At 36.3% G+C, this 18444-nt stretch overlaps 1 protein-coding gene and 1 non-coding gene across 7 annotated transcripts in view; one reads left to right on the forward strand and one right to left on the reverse strand.

The window, feature by feature from the left end:
* The window catches only part of TET1 (tet methylcytosine dioxygenase 1), a 110431-nt gene that overhangs the window by 78601 nt on the left and 13386 nt on the right, over nt 1-18444 (reverse strand). For 4 of the 6 annotated variants that reach the window (XM_031461181.2, XM_031461182.2, XM_010985816.3 and 1 more), the window contains exon 3: nt 481-534. In XM_031461181.2, coding sequence (XP_031317041.1) covers nt 481-534 — 54 coding nt within the window. The other 2 variants (XM_064488111.1, XM_064488110.1) reach the window with 2 other exon arrangements.
* On the forward strand, nt 16697-16767 carry TRNAT-AGU (transfer RNA threonine (anticodon AGU)). Its single transcript has one exon. It is a non-coding gene; the product is annotated as a tRNA-Thr (tRNA).

The raw sequence follows: 18444 nt of genomic DNA on the forward strand, positions 1-18444 counted from the left end.
TAAGTTGAACTAAAACCTCTAAGGACCTTTTCCTTTGGAAAGAAAAAGATCACACATTTTAAAATAGTATCTAATGGAAGGTCTATTAAAATCACAATGGATCATAGCTGTCAACTTTAAATCGTGTCTTTCTCCTTAGGAGCTTAAGTTTACACACTGGTGCAACACCACAAATGCAGATGTTACAAAGGGAGCCACAAAGAAAAACAAATTTTATTCACAACACTTTGCATATAAACTTTTCGTTCTGCAGACTTGTGTGGAGTTGAAAATAAAGGATGCTAATATGCACATTATGCAGCATATCAAAAAAAGAGAGAGAGAGAGAGAGAAAACACTTTAGTTGAGTGAAAATTCATTTATCTACTAAAAATCTGGGAGAATTCACATCCACTGTATTCCAAATTTACCCCTAAGTGACAGAAAAAATACTGTATGAAATGGAAAAAAATTAAAATGATTTAATCAATAGCTGATTACCTTTAAAACTTTGGGCTTCTTTTCCCTCTGGGGCCTCTTGTTTTCCTTTATAACCTAAAAAAAATCAAATTGCAAAATGAGCCTCCGTTTAAGAAAAAAATTAGCTCCCACCCCCCCAAAATTTTTTGGCTATTTCTCTGTAAAACTACTTATACCATCTAAAATCATCAACATGTTTGCTAGGCAGAACCTAAAGAGCTTATGTAAAATGTATACTTTAAAAGTCACTGAAAAAAAGCCTTGCATAAAGATGAAGTAGGGAAATACCCTTTTTTCCCCTTAAAGTCTGTCTTAATTAGCCTCTGCATTCTTCACAGCGAAGCCCACGAGGTAGCCATCTTGCTTGCTTCTGCAGAGGAAGCCTCTACAGTGGAACAGTTCTGCAAACTGCTTTTTGGTATTATTATCATGGTGTTTAAAGGCAGCCCTGGCCTGCCAGCACTGTAGACGTGCTGGGCATGCCTTTTGCAAAAACAGCCCCACAAAGAGTGCAGCCAATGGCAATGCAGAGCTTAGCAACTCCAAAGTGATCTTCTCTGCCTAGCCTTCCTAGACAAAGGATCTCCTGTGCGGCTCCGCTCTCACCACAGGACACAGGCAGCCACAAGCTGCGACATGGAGTTCGCTGCAGAGGATCTGGTCGCGCCGAAATCACAGGAGGCTTCAGCAAAAACAATGCACACAAATCCCCCAGGTCTCCACCATCAGATCGATGGCGGAGTCTCCCTGATTAGTAACCTCTTGGCAGCTCGGAGGGCAGGTCTGCGCGCGGGGAGGGGGGAGGGGTGCGCGGCCCTGCCTCCAACGTACAGGAGATATAACTGAGCTGAGGGGGGCATTTGGGCTTGCTGAAACTCTGGAAGGTATTGTGCATTTTTACTTTATAAGGCAAGGCTAAATATTGGCGATATTTAAGGCAGGAAGGTTATGTGAGGACAGCGTAGGCTCAGCTGTTGGGCTGCGTGTCTCATTCCTCGGGAACCACACCTCTTTGCAGCAGGCGCTTTGCCCAGAAACACAGCAATTTGATTTCTGTCAATAAATGTCCAATGACAAAGGCGGATTAAAAAATAATAATAAAGCAACTTAAAAGGAAAAGGACAGGATGAGGACAAGGAATGGGGAGGAGTTTTCAGAACACACTTGCCAATCTGAGTGGCTGGAGATTTCAAAAAGATTTCTCCCTCTTGCTCTGGACATTTCTGATGACCTTCATTTCCCAAAGAAATCTGTCCCTTCTAGAAGGTGAACTCAAACCTTTGGGGCAGAAGGGACACCTCTGGTCCTCTGTCTCCCAAGACCGTCAATTGTCACCAAGCATCTCTCTGCAGAGCTGCCAAGCAGCTCCCCACGTGGAGCCTGTCTGTGCACAGGCTGATGGTCAGAAAAAGCCACTTACTTCCTAAGGATTGGGACCTGAGCCAGAGGAGGAACAAGCAGCCACCCACACTTACACACCTGGACTGCCCCCATGCGCAGTGGGTGGCAGGTGCTGGGAGAGCTGGGCACCGCAGTTGGAACTTGCCAGACTCAGAGAATGACAGAACCAGAGTAGTTTAGCTCCCTCCCTTGAGCCCCCTGGTCATGCAACAGTGGCAGTAGACAGAGAACCAGGACAGCTGTTTGAGCTGGCAGGTCTCAAGGTCACTGCCAAAATGCTGTGCAGACGCCGGTCACAGACCCATCACAGCCACCTTGACAGCTGCACAGATCTTGGGAAGACAGCCTCAGCTCCATCCTCCCAGGGCCAAAGTTTCAGCAGCACATTTGGGGGATTGGCAGAAGGGCCTCTCTGGCTGCTCAGCCAAAGATTGGTTTTCCACTTGCAGTTGGATTCAGAACAGATTCCCACAACCAGAAATCAGGAGCAGAGTGAGGGCCGGAAAGCCTGTATTTCATCACGGTTGATTCCCAGCCTTTTGGTTTGCCACAAAAGCACGCTTTTCTTGTTGGAATGGGAAGTCCAACATGCATTGTTTTCCCACTTTAAATTACCTCTCCCTCACCCACCCACCCTCAAAATTTTTAACAGAAGTAAAAAGCAAGCAAAACCAGTGGATTCTGACCTCACCACATCCATGGTGGCAACTTTAAGCACACTGAGCCCACACTAAAAATCTCTCTGTGACAAATGAAGCAACCATGAAATAGGTAGAAAAACAGGACCAAATACAACAAGATTTGAAAAGAGTGTAAGACCTTTTAACCCTATATTTCTTCATTTTTGGAGATTTGTGTATATGTATGGTAAAATAGACAGGAAATTTTCCATTTTAACCATTTTAAGTGTACAATTTGTAGCATTAAGTACATTCACAATGTTGTGCAGCTATCACCACTTTCCATTTCCAGAACCTTTTCATCATCCCAGACAGAAACTCTGTACCCATTAATTAGACTGCCTTCTCCCAGACATTGCTAACTTCTGTTATACTCTGCCTCTATAAATTTGCCTACTCTAGATACCTCATATAAGTAGAATCACACAATATTTGTTCTTTTATGTCTGGCTTATTTCAACTAGCGTAATGTTCTCAAGGTTCATCCATGTTGTGAAATGTGTAAGAATTTTATTCCAGGCGTGGTTGGGGAGGGTATAGCTCAGTGGTAGAGCACATGCTTAGCATGCACAGGGTCCTGGGTTCAATCCCCAGTACCTAGGTTTAAAAATAAATAAATAAATAAATCTAATTACCTCTCCCCCCAAAACAACAACAAAAAAAGAATTTCATTTCTTTTTAAGGCTGAGTAATATTTCACTGTGTGTATTTATCACATTTTGCTTATCCATTCTTCTGCTGATGCCCTTTTGGGTTGTTTCTGCCTTTTGACCATTGTGAATAATACTGCTGTGACCAAAAATATCTGAGTCCTTGCTTTCAATTCTTCTGAGTATATACCTAAGAGTAGAATTGCTGGATCATGTGACAATTCTGTTTCATTTTTTGAGGAACTGCCAAGCCATTTCCTGCAGCCAGATCACTTTCTACCATTTTACATTCCCGTCAACAATACACACAAGGGTAGCCCTACATTTCTTAAAATGCCTTCAATTTCAATTACAGATTATACCTCTCCCCTTGAATACTTGAATACAATTTCTAAAAAGCATCAACATTTTCCCAAGTTGATTGCTCAATATTTAGTAAAGTGGCTATGGTATATTGACATAACTATATATTTTAAATCATTTTATTACCTGTGTGATACATATGTTTGCCTCAATAAAATAAAACCAGGCTCAGAATGTTAGGTGTACTGAATATTCACACAACGCTGCACTTGGCAACCTAAGCAAACATCGAAGGTCTACGTGCAGTGTTCTGTAAAATGAGTTAATAAATGAAACCAAATCTAAAGCCAACTAAATGAGGGTTAATGGAAGTGACCAGAACTAACATCAACTCTAAATATCCAACTGATACTACACCATGCAGATCTATACTTGTTTGAACAGACTAGATTGGTAACGTCTATTGGTTGTGACCATCTGTTCTAAATCCTATCCTTAGCGATTTGTCAGTCTCAGCTTAAGGTGACAGAGAGCTTTGTTAGAAAGAATAATCAGAAATTACTCCCAGAGAAAGTGGAAGTCAAGAGAGCCATTCCTGGAGGAGGGTGTAGCTGAAGCAGTAGAGCGCATGCTTAGCATGCCTGAGGTCCTGGGTATAATCCCCATTACCTCTTCTAAAAATAAATAAATAAACCTAATTACCTCCCCCTACCGAAAGAGAGAGAGAGAGAGAGAGAGAGCCATTCCCATTCCTATTATTTAGGGCAAAATGCATATAACTAGATCCTGCTGAAAGAACAATAGATCAGAAATCAGGAAACCTTGGGTTGTAGACCTACTTATCCAAAATTTATTTTTATCACTTAAATCTATTTGTTTTTCACACAAGGAACCATTATTATTAAATTATGTAAGTTCATATTTAACTTTGTAATAACACAAGTATACACTAGGTTCTTTCAAATATTATAAAATAAGATCTATTTCTTTTCTCTCAAAAATCACGTGATTACAAAGCTAAAAAAGAACATCAGAGAAAATTTAGTCTAACTACTTTATTTTATAGGTAAATCCAGGTCCAAAGAAGTAAAGTTAATTAACTCAGGTTACACAGCAAAGTTAGAACTTGGCTTGAGCCTAATTCTAACCATCTACTCTACGCTCTCTACAATTCCTCTTCAACACCCAGCAATGGACATATGTAAATGTCCCACAATAACCTTAAAAGAACCATCTTTAAAACCATATACTTCAGTATAAAAATACCGAATCATTATGTTGTACACTTGAAACTAATATAATATTGTAAATCACCCATACTTAAAAAAAAAAAACTCACATGCATCATTTTTAGGATAGAAGAACAGCTCAAGAAGATTGATATTTTAAAATCAATGATACACTAGGTGTGCTTTTTAAATGGTATATTTTGCCTGAAAGATAAATTTATGAATGATTTCAAAATCCTACTTCTCTTTCTAAACCTGCACAATTCTGTACCCACAAGAAACTAGATATAAACACTGACTAAATTAATCTCAAGAGTAATTCACTATTCCTCAAAACTGACACCTCTGCAGCATAAAATCCTTCCAATATTATCCACACTCTCCTCTCCTATGAAATCCTTCTATATTTCTCTTCTTTCATATTGTTGAAGAGTCATAGCTTTTGCAGTGATACCTGGACAAGATATTCCAAGTACCATCTTTTGTAAACTTCCAGTCAATAAGAACTTTCTTAAAAGGTGGCTTATACTTTTAACAATTCTAATACAGAATCTAAAGGTCATTTGATTGTATTTCATGTGAAGTATAGGAACCTGAAAGGCTAACACTGGACATCTTTCTGGGTGATTGAGTCGAGCAATAATTGCCTGGGTATAGGTGGCTGATCCCCTGGCACAGCCTTTCCCTGGCTTTCCTCCCTTATTTCCTTCCTTGAGGCTTATCTGTAGTAGCCCTTTTTCCCTCCAAAGGGCCAGGACTACCTAGTGTCCAACCCCATTACCTCTAGCAGTACTAATTACTGCTGGTAAAAATAACTGCTCTTCAATAGCAAGAATTAAGGAACAAGCGAGCAAGCAATGATCTGCAACAGTTGCCAAGTGAGAACAGCTGACAATGAGGTGAAACATAGATAATGCTAGAGACTAATGCATCTGAAATATCACCTCTCCACAATTCCTCAACAATTCTTAGTACTAACTTGAAATTGGCAAGCCTACTCCCTCTATTACAGTCTAGATAATTTGAACAGAAGTCCAATAACAGCATCTATGGTTTCTTTTTGTCAAAAACAAAGAAATCACAAAAGACGCTGTGATTTAGAAAAATTTCCCCTTTTGTGAGTGATATATTGAAGTTTGCTTCTTGTTATTGCTAGTCTGTCCTGTGTACTTTATAATGAATATTATTCCTTTTTTAAAAGAAATTCTGTAACTTCAGGCTCTTTCTCTATGCCATTCAAGCTAGAGAGATGACTCTAGATAGCACTGTACCGTCAGTTTTTGGTCTAATAGCAAAATCCTAAAAATGTGTTGTTTTACTGAGAAGCTCAAAGCATTTACACACATACAACTTCTTTCAGAGAAAGTTAGATCTAGATGTCTCCTAAGTTTAGCAAAGTCAAGCCAATTTGTTCATTCATTTTTTTTATAATGAAATCCCCCAATTAATAATCAAAACCCTTAAAAAAAAATGTAGTAAAAGTTGGGCACTTTCAATATGCATACATGGTGCTGGGCTTACTGCCGAGAACATACCATCTCAGGAGAGGCCCAAATGGATAATTATGATGCAGTATAGAAAGGGGATGAGCCCAGAAAACGATGCAAGACAAGAGGTGGCTTCCCAGATTAAGTGACATTTCCACTGAAACTTAAGGATGGGTTAGTGGGAGTGGGAGTTGGTGAAATAGAGAGGGAGAGAAGAAAGGTATGTACCCTGATAGAGGTAACAACATGTTCAAGGACACTGGGAGCACTACGGCTATTGAAAGTCACACTATGGGGAGAAATGCATATAAATAGATATGCTACCACTTGAGTGTTAATGCTGGTCATTGAGCATGCATATGAAGAGATGTAATCAGTTTTTAATTCTCTGCCATTCCAGTTTGAAATATTTCTGTCCCATGCTTCAATTTACCATAATTGGTCCTTTCAAAAGCCAACAATGATACTCCTCTTAAATTAATCATCACAAATAGCAGCTACTTTTTCAATGGAACTAAGGAGAGGTGACTGGTTTGTCATAGATCTGAAACCTTTTTTTTTTTTTAAGCTAGAATATCCCCTTGTATAACTCAGTCTCCTAATCAGAGAAAAGTGGTATTTTGAGAATATGTGTAAGTAGGTTTTTGTTGAGATGAGATCAGTCACTCACTAAGGTTAACTTCTCTAGTTTTTGAACTAATTTACTAGAGTCTTACACAATCCATGGAAGAGAAAGATTTGTCTGCCTAGAAATAAGTTACTGTTTCAGCTGGGTAACTCTCTCCTGGACAGATGCTTCTGATGTTTAGAGTAAGGGCTGCCCTTCCTTTATTCATTCTAGAAATAGAACAGAGAACACTAACTATATTAGAGGTGCTGCTTAACACCTGTGGGATCTCAAAAAACTTACCCTTGAGCCCATATATATGTACTGTTATAAAATGCCTAAAATTAAATTTTTTCTGAAGTCTGACTTTCTTGCTATCCAATACTTGTCCAATGGGCACATTAGCATTTGTTCAAATAAAATAAATGGCCCTCATATTCTTACTAGAGACTTATCTTCTAACCTGTAACTACCATTTCGGTGTCTGAGGGGATCCTTCTGAGTTTTCACAATGTAAAGCCCTTTAGGAATACCTTGCTGATCAGGAGGAGATCTATGTGTTGTAATAACAAAAAGGTTCTTTTCACCCCAGTCCACCTTAGAAATTAGCAGGTATGGAACTCAAGCTTATAACTAATTGTACAGATTTAAATGAAAAACTTGCCTATCTTTATTAGGAATGTTTTAACATAAACATTATAATGGTGTTTCCACAGATACTCTTAATAACTTATTAAGAAAATGCAATTTTCTCCCAAAAATCTGTTTGATTTACCTGACTTCCAAATACTTATTCACATAGGCAAATTTGTTCCTGTTGTTTAAAATAAAATGAATAGTTCTTGATGCTTTTGCTAGATATTTATATTTCTTTTAAAACAATTTTTTACTAAATATTTATAAGCAGAATTGATATTTTCCTTGCCCATAACAACAGTTCTTTTATGGACATCATTTCACTGATGCTGTAATTAAGTTTCTAACTTTATGAATATATACTCATATTCTTATATGGCTACTTTTGCTAATTATCATAATAAACAAAACATTAGTGGGTTTGGAGGGGATAAAAGATCACTTTAGCTAACACTTTTCTTAATCATAACTATGCATGTGCTTAAAAATGTTATAGTTTTTTTTTTTTTTAAAGAAAGTATTATTTCCTTCTGGCTTGTCTAACTAAAAATGTTACATTACACAATATCAAAATATTATCTTATACAAAATCAGTATATGTCTGGCGAGATCCAAATCCCAATGATGTTTATTAACTACGGGACTTGCACAAGTTAGCCTCCCATAAACCCAGTGAGGGACAATGCTGACATTAGGGTTAAATGTTGTAACGGCTACGACAAGAGCTAGTGTCTGGCACGGTGGTTCCATTGTAGCAACAGAGAACGATGGCTGTCACTAATTACGAAAACTATGTACAAATAAATAAGGTATTGAGCAATTAAAACTCATTTAATATAAAAATGGAGATATTCAAGCAAACAGTATTTTGGGATATTGGAATCTCTCCCAGATAAATCTAGCATTAACCAGATTTCTGCTAGAATTGGGGCATGCTTATTCTACTATACCATCATGACATAACCTTAAATTTATTAGTTAAAACGAATATGAAACTTTCACTTCCAGCAATCATAGAATTGATAATTCAAAACAACTGCCTGCTGAAGGCAATTAGAAAAGCTATATAAAATATAAAAACATCTGCTTGGAGGTATAGGAGAGTGCAAAAATTACCATGATGGTGTAGAATTACCAGACCAAGACTCAGAGGGAAATGAGGTCCAGGGAAGGTAAAAATATTTTAAGTAAAAATTAAAAGTGGAAGAAAAGAGCTAAAAAGATGAAGGTCAAAGAGAAATGTAACTTTAAAATTAAAATAGAAAAACAGTGAAATTTGCAAACTCAAAGAGTTTAAATATTGATTCATGTCAAAAGAAAAAGTATACTTTTGCAAAATGAGCCTATAAGATTCTTACACATCTTTTTGAAAGTTTCACCAGTCTGAAAAATAGCAGCAATAACCTTAGCATGACTATCCTCAATCTTCTGGTCCCACTTCTCTATACCCTCCAGGTTCCTCCCATTTTGCTTGTTGCCCTTGCTCAGGGACATGGTAGTTAAAATAAGCACTTACCATCCAAGCCAAGGGCTCTGATCCAAGATCAATTGTGTAGTCTTACATAAATTACTTGGCTTCTCTAAGTCTCAGTGTCTTACCCTATACTTTGGGGGAAGAATGTATATTTCACAGGATTGTTCTAAGGATTAAATGAGACAATGAGCATGTCAGTGCTTAATACAGTACTGGGCACTTAGAAAGGACTCAGTCCATAAGAGTTGTTATTAACCTCTTCAGATATCAATGTGTGCTACATACCAGTTCCACATCTATGACCAGTGTCATTCAATTCAAGCAACATTTGTTTGGTGGCTACCAAATGCCAAGCACTACACAATGTTAGTGTTGGCATTTGTTAGCACACCAAAATCCACATGCTAAAATCCTAATGCCCAATATGATGATATTAGAAGGCAGGGCATTTGGGAGATGCTTAAGTCATGAGGGTGGAACCCTTATGAATGGGATTAGTGCCATATAAAAGAAGCTCCAGAGAGATCCCCAGCCTCTTCTACCATGTGAGGACACAGTAAGAAGGCATCAGCTATGAACTAGGGTCCTACACTAGAATTTGACCATGCTGGTACCTTCTTCAGAACTGCAAGCAATATATTTCTGCTGTTTATAAGCCACCCAGTCTGTCGTGTTTTGCTATAGCAGCCCAAATGGACTAAGACAGACTTGAACAAACACTTCTCCAAATAAGATCTACAAATGGTCAATAAGCACATGAAAAGATGCTTGACATCATTAATCGTTAGAGACATGCATATCAAAACCATCCTGAGAAACCACTTCACACACACTAGGATGCCAATAAATCAAAAAGTCAGATAGTAAGTGTCCATAAGGATGTAGAGAAATTAGAACCCTGGTTGAATTTAAAATGGTTGAATTGAATTTAAAATGGTACAGCTGCTTTGGAAAACAGTTTAAGCAATTCTTTAAAGTTAAGCAAAGAGTTATCATCTGACCCAGGAGTTCCACACCTAGGAATATACCAAAAATAACTAAATACACATGTCTACACAAAAACCTGTACACAAATGTTCATAGTAACATTATTCGTAATAGCCAACAAATAGAAACAACTCCAAAGTCCATCAATGAATGTTTGTGCAAAATGTGGTTTATTCATGCAATGAAATATTACTCAGCCATAAAAGGGGAACTGATAAATGCTATGACATGGATGAACCTTGAAAACATGCTAAGTTAAAGAAGCCAGATACAGAAGACCAAATATTGTATGATTCCATTTATATAAAATGCTCATAATAGGGAAACCAATAGAGACAAAAAATAGATTAATGGTTACCAGGAGTTGGGGGAGGGGACAATGGAGAGTCACTGCTTAATTGTACTAGGTTTCTTTTTTGGGGTGCTGAAAATGTTCCAGAATTAGATTGTGGTGTTGGTTGCATAACCTTGTAAATATACTAAAGACCACTGAATTGCACACTTTTAAGGGTGAATTTTATATGTGAATTAAATCTCAATTTAAAAAGGAGAGATTAATTATTTAATTCTCCTTTATCATAGAGGAAAGAGTGCCTCTACTACTTGCTAGCCATGGGGAACTAACTTTTTTTTTTTTTTTTTGATGGGGGGAGGTAATTAGGTTTATTTCTAGAGGACATACTGGGGATTGAACCCTGGACCTCATGCATGCTAAACATGCTCTCTACCACTTGAGTTATACCTTCCCCTACACATTTTTTTAAAGTGGGTTTCCATTTCATAGTCTGCAAAATGAAAGTCCTAATACTCACACTTCATGGGTCACTGTCAGGATCAAATCAAATATGGTAAGTTTAAGACTTTTAGCACAGTGTTTGGTCCACAATAGACCCTCCATAAATGTTATTTTTCCCCCTTTCCTTTGCCAGCTTCCTGTGCTTCAAGTCAAAAAGTTTAAATTTTGTTAAAATCTTGTGTACCTAACTGTCAAATAAAGACAAAGTTGCCTGGTCACTGGCTCCTTAAAAAGAAAAAAGTTAAACACTATTTTGTTTCGTTTTCCTAGTTTGATTGATTTCTGTTTGTTTTAACATCTCATAGCACACTAGAAGTGTCCCTAGAAAATGGAATTAGGTGAATAAAAAAGGTAATTTAATTTTATGTTGACTAGTGGACAAATCTCCCTGCAATTCTGTACTAACTCAGACAAATTTCCCTGCAATTCTGTATAACTCCTAAACAAGACACTTACTCCTATAAGAGTGGAGGAAACTAAACACACACAGACACAGACACAGACACACACACACACACACACACACACACACACACACACACACACACTTCTCTCTCTAAGTCTAAACTACATCAGCTCCCTCCAAAAGTCCATGGCTCAGCTCAACTGTGGGCTTCCCCTGTCTTGTCCTTCTGCTTCCTCCTGCCTTGATCTTACTTTTGCCTGTTAATAGAAAACTCACCACAAAATGGTGTTCCACATGAAACATGATACAAAAATAAGCTGCATAGTGTAAATGTCTAGAATACAGCAGAAACACCAAAACCCTCTCATTATACAAGGACAAGAAAATAACTGTGGCATCATCATCTCACTGGAAACCACAACTATAATTCTGTATCACATGGGAACAGTGAAACCAATTCATTCATAATGCATCTTAATCCTCTAGTAGGAAAAATGCTTTTGCAGATACTGTGAAATGGTGTATACTGGCTACTTCTAAGGACTTCAGTTACCTTCCTCCAAATAACATGAATGAAGTAGCAAGAGGGAAACAGGTAAAAATAATGGAATGAATACTCAAATTTCTTCAAGACTAAAATAATAGCCACCATGTTTAAGCACCTACTATGTGGCAGGGACTCTGCCAGACCCTATGTAGACATCACTGCTGCTTCTCATGATCCCTGCTTCATGGGTCTGACTATCACATGCCACAAATAGATCTATTCTCACACTGGTGGCCACATGGGGGAATATCAAAACTCTTAGTATAACTGTTTTGTCCTTAACCATAGTAACAGTTGTAGATTTCACTACTTCAAAGTCTTTTAAGATTTTGATGATTTTGAGATTAAGATTGCTGTGATTCTCTTATTTGTTTTTATTTTGGGGAGTAGGAGATGTGGTTTACATTTCTGTGAAACCTAATAAAAGTTAAGGACAATCTTTCCAGAAAAAATGCACATAAAACAATGTTACATAAAATTTGGGGGGAATGGGATCACAGAGCACAAAATCCCATCTGGATTAAAAACCTGATATAGAAGCTCTAACCTTATGATTTCTAAAATATCATATAAAACATGAGTATTGGGATAATTTAAACTAGGATCAAATTAGTCTTAGGAATTCTTGTCTAGCAATCAAAAAGCATGTGGAAAGTTTAGCAGACTAAAGTACTAATATAATAATAGTAATTTCTGTTCTTTCCATAGTAGCTAAAAATACACCAAGTACCTAATCTGATCTGGCTAGTATCCAGTCATTAGTTAGGAGATACACTGAAATGCTGGCTCAATCCCCATCTTTGAGAGGGCATGAAGATGTGTTTACCAAAAAGAATGTCATAGAAACTTTAATTTCTCCTTTTAAGAGAAGGAAATGGATCTGACTTTCAAAAAAATACCTGTACTACAAACTTCAGGTTTCCAAAAGTGGTAAAGATTTAGAAGTCATTAGGCAATGAATCATTAGCAAAATACTAAATTTTGGTTACGCTAATACTTTTAGCTTGAAATAAAGGACTAGTAGATTCCAGTGTCAAGAAAATAATCTGAAATGGGAACCAAGATTTATATAGAAAAAGTTCACTACCATATGAGAAACTGTAAGAAACTGAAGCATCCAGCAATGAAAAATAATTTAGTAAGTTATATTGATTTACCTAAAGGCACATTATACACATAATTTTTAAATCTTTAGTTTTTTAATTACAAGGAAAAATGCTAATGATGTACTGAGTGAAAAAAAGGAGAAGAAGAAAATTTTACCCCATTCAACTTCAATGATGTTGTTTTTTAAATGCAGAAAAAATACTGGAAGCAAATATACCTATATACTCATGGTGGTTGCCTCTAGGTACCAGAATTATACTCTATCTTGCTCCTGCTTCTAAATTTTTTAAATGCAAATTATTACTTTGATTTAATATTTTATTACTTTTGAAGAAATACAAGCTCAACATGTAGAAAGTCAAACCATGTAGAAAAAATTAAGCAAAAAGTTAAATTCACATATTTTCTAATACACCCCTTGTCCATCCAAAAAATCCAATCCTCAGCGGTTAACACTTTCAACAGTTTGGTTTGGTAGGTATGTATCCTTCCAGAATTGTTTTTCTAAATTCCATTTACAATTAGAAAAATACATGATTTTGTGCTTTCCTGCTCCTTTTCCCTCTAGAATATTGAGTTGTCCAAACTTTGGATCTTGGTATAACTTACAATCACAAATGCATATAGCAGCAATTTTAAACAACACAGGCAGCTGGTTTTTAACATGGTTTAAAGCACTGTGTACCTTGCTAAAAACTTTTTTTCTCAAATCCTCTACTTGAATTTCTGTCATAGATATCCCATGATCTTAACATCTTTGGTACTTGAGAATGACATATATAAAATAAACCCCGAAAAGTTTTGGGATACTACCTGCTAAGATGATATATTAGGTACATATGGGATATAAAGGTTTACAGTACACTTTTAAAAGAGACATTCATATGTGAGAAAGACTGAATCTTACTTTTTTTTAAATGAGATTTCATTCATTCACTGAATCACTTGTTCAGCAAACAGCTGTTGAGTACCTATTATGCTCTAGCACCCCATATGGCCTGGGCTTGGGCTTTAGAAGTAAACATCTCACTTCTAATTACTGCTCTCTCTGCAGAAGAACACCATGCCTTTCTTTTTTAAAACTGGGACTCAGTACTAATGGGACACAAATCAGAAAGGAGCACGATTTCTCTTATTTCTTTCTACCAGGCATGAAGAGCTGATGATAATTAGCCAAGAATTTCTGGATAATCATGACTTGTGTACTGAGTCTCAATATCAAGATAATGACTTGAATTGCTTAGATTGATTCTTTTGTTAGTTGTAACTTATTTTACTATGATAATAATACAAAAGGATCCCACCTTCTCTCCTTCCTGGGTACACTTGTATCACATTCATCATAGTACCACAATGACTGGCTACTTTATAAGGAGAATGACTTTTGCGGTTTTGAAACCATCAACTCTTGAAATGCTATCCTGGAACAAAAAAATCAAGAAGCTGACCAACGAAAAGAGATGGAAAGTTAAGCTCTGTAGCAAAATAAATGAGTACTACAGTGCTCACTAGTAAATGATAGTATCACTTGGATTATACTGAAACTAGATGAAGTCAGTTTCACACATTTTTCTTTCTGGATAAGATGGTCTACACAAAATGGCAAGGTAAGATTTGAACCATAGTGACAAGATTCTAAAAATTAACACCCACTGGTCAGAATCAATCGAGATCAGCATGGTTTTGTTGACATACTTGGGGTTTAAACATGCAAGGATGCTTGAAGCCAAAGGCATTTTTTCCTATGGTCAGCTCTGTGGTGAGGTATGCTACTGAAGTATCAGTAGTGATCCAAAGAGATTTCTTAAAGGCATATTTAAGGACATATAACATCTGCCCTCAATTGCAAGAGCTGGTAGCAAAAATATGTTCCATATGCTATATACAACATATGCCAAAATGAGATCTGGCTGTTTGAAAACACAGAGAAAAGCAGGGGCCAGGAGAGGCCTGCCCCCCTCCCCAACTCCCATTAAAATGGATAAAATGAAATTAAATAAGAAATCAACCAATCCAGGTGACATCTCTGGAACTAGACTGTTATCACACTATCCTAAGATAGTGGACAGTCCGTGGTTCGATTTCTATCATATAATACTACTTAACTTCTAGCTTTTCAAGCACAACCTAGATAGGTGTTACTATTTCTCCAGGTGGAATTTCTATTAGCTAAGAAGATAGCATGGTAATAAACAGCACATTTTACACCGTTCTCTAGTATACTGCAATTAATATAATAACTCTTTCATATTTGAGGGGAAATCAATATTAACTGAAGTAAACATAAGAGAGACTATTTCACTTTGGCAACCAACTCACCAACTTCTTAAGTCATTCAGTTCATGCTAATTAAATATGAAATACTATACCAAAATCATCGAGCTATAGATATAGAATTCAAGACTCTGCCCTCAGTACATCTACAAACAACTGTATGGTTTTTCTGTTTCTTTGGTGTTTTGCTGTTGTTTTTAAACACACTAAAAATTATCTGTGAAAGCATAGCATGGTCAAAGCATCTACTCTTTGAGTCTCTAAAAAGCCTCCCCACCCCACCTTCTTTTTACCTCTATCACCATTCAGTAAATAGAGTACACATGTCTCAATATGCTAAATTATAAATACGCAGGTGTACCTAGCCAAGAGCAAATTCCTAGATGACTAAGAGTTATAAAGTTAGTGGTTTCAATTATCTGTATCTCTGCATATGGAGAACAGTAAGCTGAACTAAACTTGGCAGAAAAATAACATTTTTTTCTCCTGGCCAAAAGATATCACTGAGAAGACTATCTCACCACCTTGTTGTATAATTAAAAGAAACAATTGGGAAACAAAAATGTAATCTATCATTAAAAAAGTAAATCAAAAATTGCTTTTACTTCTCTCAGACATCAGTAGTTAACATTTTGAGAAATGACATATGCCTTTGGAGGCTAAGTATACTTTAGTAGAAAAAAATTCTAACAGTTCTGTTTTTTAAAAATGTACATTCGTTTCATATAAACACTAACAGAAACAGTAATATTTAAAAACTGTAGATGTATTTTCTCTTTCTCATTCCAACACTCAATAAATAAAATAATTCCGATGTTAGGAAGAAACACATGAAATATATTTTCTTATTGATATTCTTACTTATCAAAATAAATGGCCTTCAATCATTAAGAGCATAAAATAAATATAAAAATTGTGATATCAAATATCTAAAAATAAAACAAGTTAAATAACTATATTGAAAAGTATAAGATATTATTGAAAGGAGTTAAATAAGATTTAAAGATATACTCTGGTCATGAACTAGAAGATTCAATATTGTAAAAATGTTAAACTCTACAAATTGATGTATACATTCAACATAATCACAATAAAAATCCCAGAAGAGTTTTTTGTGGAAACTTACGAGCTGATTCGAAAATTTTGATGAAAATACAAAGAAAAAAAAAAGCCAAAATAAATACTGAAGAACAAAGCTAAAGGATTTATACTACCAGTTAGCAAGACAAGTTATAAGCCTAGAAATGATGAGAATTCAGACACAAAGATAAACAAAAAGGTCAATGAAACAGTCTAGAAACATGCAGAACTAATCAATCACCTTATTTGTGACAAACTTGATGTTGCAGTAGTGGGGAAAGGACAGCAGTTGAGTAATGGTGCTGCTCAAGCAGATAAGCATATGAAAGAAAATGAATCTTTACTCCCATCTTACACTATGGACAAAAGTCAATTCCACATCTATTGTACATCTAAATGTGAAAGGTTTAAAAAAGTAACTTTTTAAGAAGAAAGCAAAAGAACATCTTCATGACCTTTGAACTGGCAAAAAGTAGACAAACAGGACATGAAAAGCTATCATAAAGGAGATGGCTGGTAAACTAGACCACACTAAAGTTAAGAATATCTGTTAGTTAAAAACCATGATTGGAGGAGGGTATAGCTCAGTGGGAGAGCGTGTGCTTAGTGTGCACAAGGTCTGGGTTCAATCCCCAGTACCTGCATTAAACAAACAAACAAACAAACAAAAGCATGATTAAGTTACTGAAAAGATTAAGCCGTAGAATAGGTAAAGGTACCTACAATCATTTATTCAACAGAGGATTTGTATCAACAAAATACAACGAACTCATTACCCAATAATGAAAAGGCCAAAAAGCCAATTTAAAAATGGACAAAAGACTTCACAGGCACTTCAAAGATGATAGCTAAGTGGCTAAGAAGCATGAGAGGTAGCTCAATTTCATTAGTCATCAAGGAAACATAATGTATTGATGCCATTACACACCCAACAAAATGATTAAAACAAGTCAGAAAATATCGAGTGTTGGCAAGGATATGGAGCAAGTGAAACTCTCATATACAACTGATGACAGTCCTAATTGGAACAACCACAGCTCTTTGGTAATAGCTATGGAAGCTAAACATACGTATATTCTGTGACTAAGCAATTCCACTCCTAGGAATATACTCAATAGAATATTCATCCAATTATATTCACCAAAAGACATTTATGAAAATGTCCATAGTAGCACTTCTATGTTCATTTTACTGTTCTGTACAGTACTGAACTGTAACATTCCACTGCTCACTAACAATGGAATGGCTACAGGTATTGTGACATGTACATACAATGGACTACTACTCTGCAATGAGAATGAGTGACTGCAACTATAAGCAACATTATTGATGCATCTCATAAACATAATATGAAGCAAAAGAAACCAGAAACAGGATAGTGTACAATTGTTCCTTGCTCTATCAGAATGAATTTCCCTCAGAGAAGGGTTCCCTATGTTCTTCTCTGCCTTTCCACACACTGTTGGATAAGTAGGTCCATCTATTGTCAGCATTTAGTATAAGGACAACATTACATATTTTTCAGAATCACCTTTGTCAGGAATAAAGGTGATCTTTTGGGGGAGGGGGAAAGCAAGAGAGAGCAAGGGAATATGAATATCATCAAGTATAGGGGAACCTTGAAATAGAATGTAAACAGAAATAAATTAAAATTGTGATGAATGACATAACAACATTGAAAGGTGAGGGTGGTGTGTGTGAGACAGAGACAGAGGCTGAAAGTGGCGGGAGGGGGTGGGGGAGAGGAGAACTAATTCAACGTATGCATGTTCCAACTTTTAAACACACCACTGACATTTCAGTAACAACAATAACACCCATCACCAAGATCTTGGTTTCTAAAGTATTGTTCGCCACCAAAAAGAAGCAAGTTTCCTGCGATAAATAGCTGACATTTGGTTTAGGGCAGGACAGAAAATACAACACTTGTGTCAGAAAACAAAGAGAATTACTCAAAGAATGGTTGAAGGTGTTCCTTGGCCAAATTTGGGACAATTTGAGCATCAAAATAATTAATGATAATAAAGGAGTATAACCTACTAAATATAATAAAAAAATCTTTAAGTTCATACTGAAATAAAGAAGAAAAAGCTCTTCCTTGGACTTTAAAGCTAACGTATAGATTTAGAAATCATAGAAACAGAATCACCACTTGGCAACAATTAGGCAAAAATCACCAATGAATGCTAAAACTGAGGAGTGAAAGTTTGAGGAGTAGGTATACGTTTATAAGTCTCAATTGCCCTACAAGATATTTATTAAATACAAAGTAAAAAAATGCTGATTTTACAATGGAGAAATCTGAAAGACACTGCCTTAAT

Source organism: Camelus dromedarius, chromosome 8, assembly GCF_036321535.1.
Source record: "Camelus dromedarius isolate mCamDro1 chromosome 8, mCamDro1.pat, whole genome shotgun sequence".
Classification (NCBI taxonomy): domain Eukaryota; kingdom Metazoa; phylum Chordata; class Mammalia; order Artiodactyla; family Camelidae; genus Camelus; species Camelus dromedarius.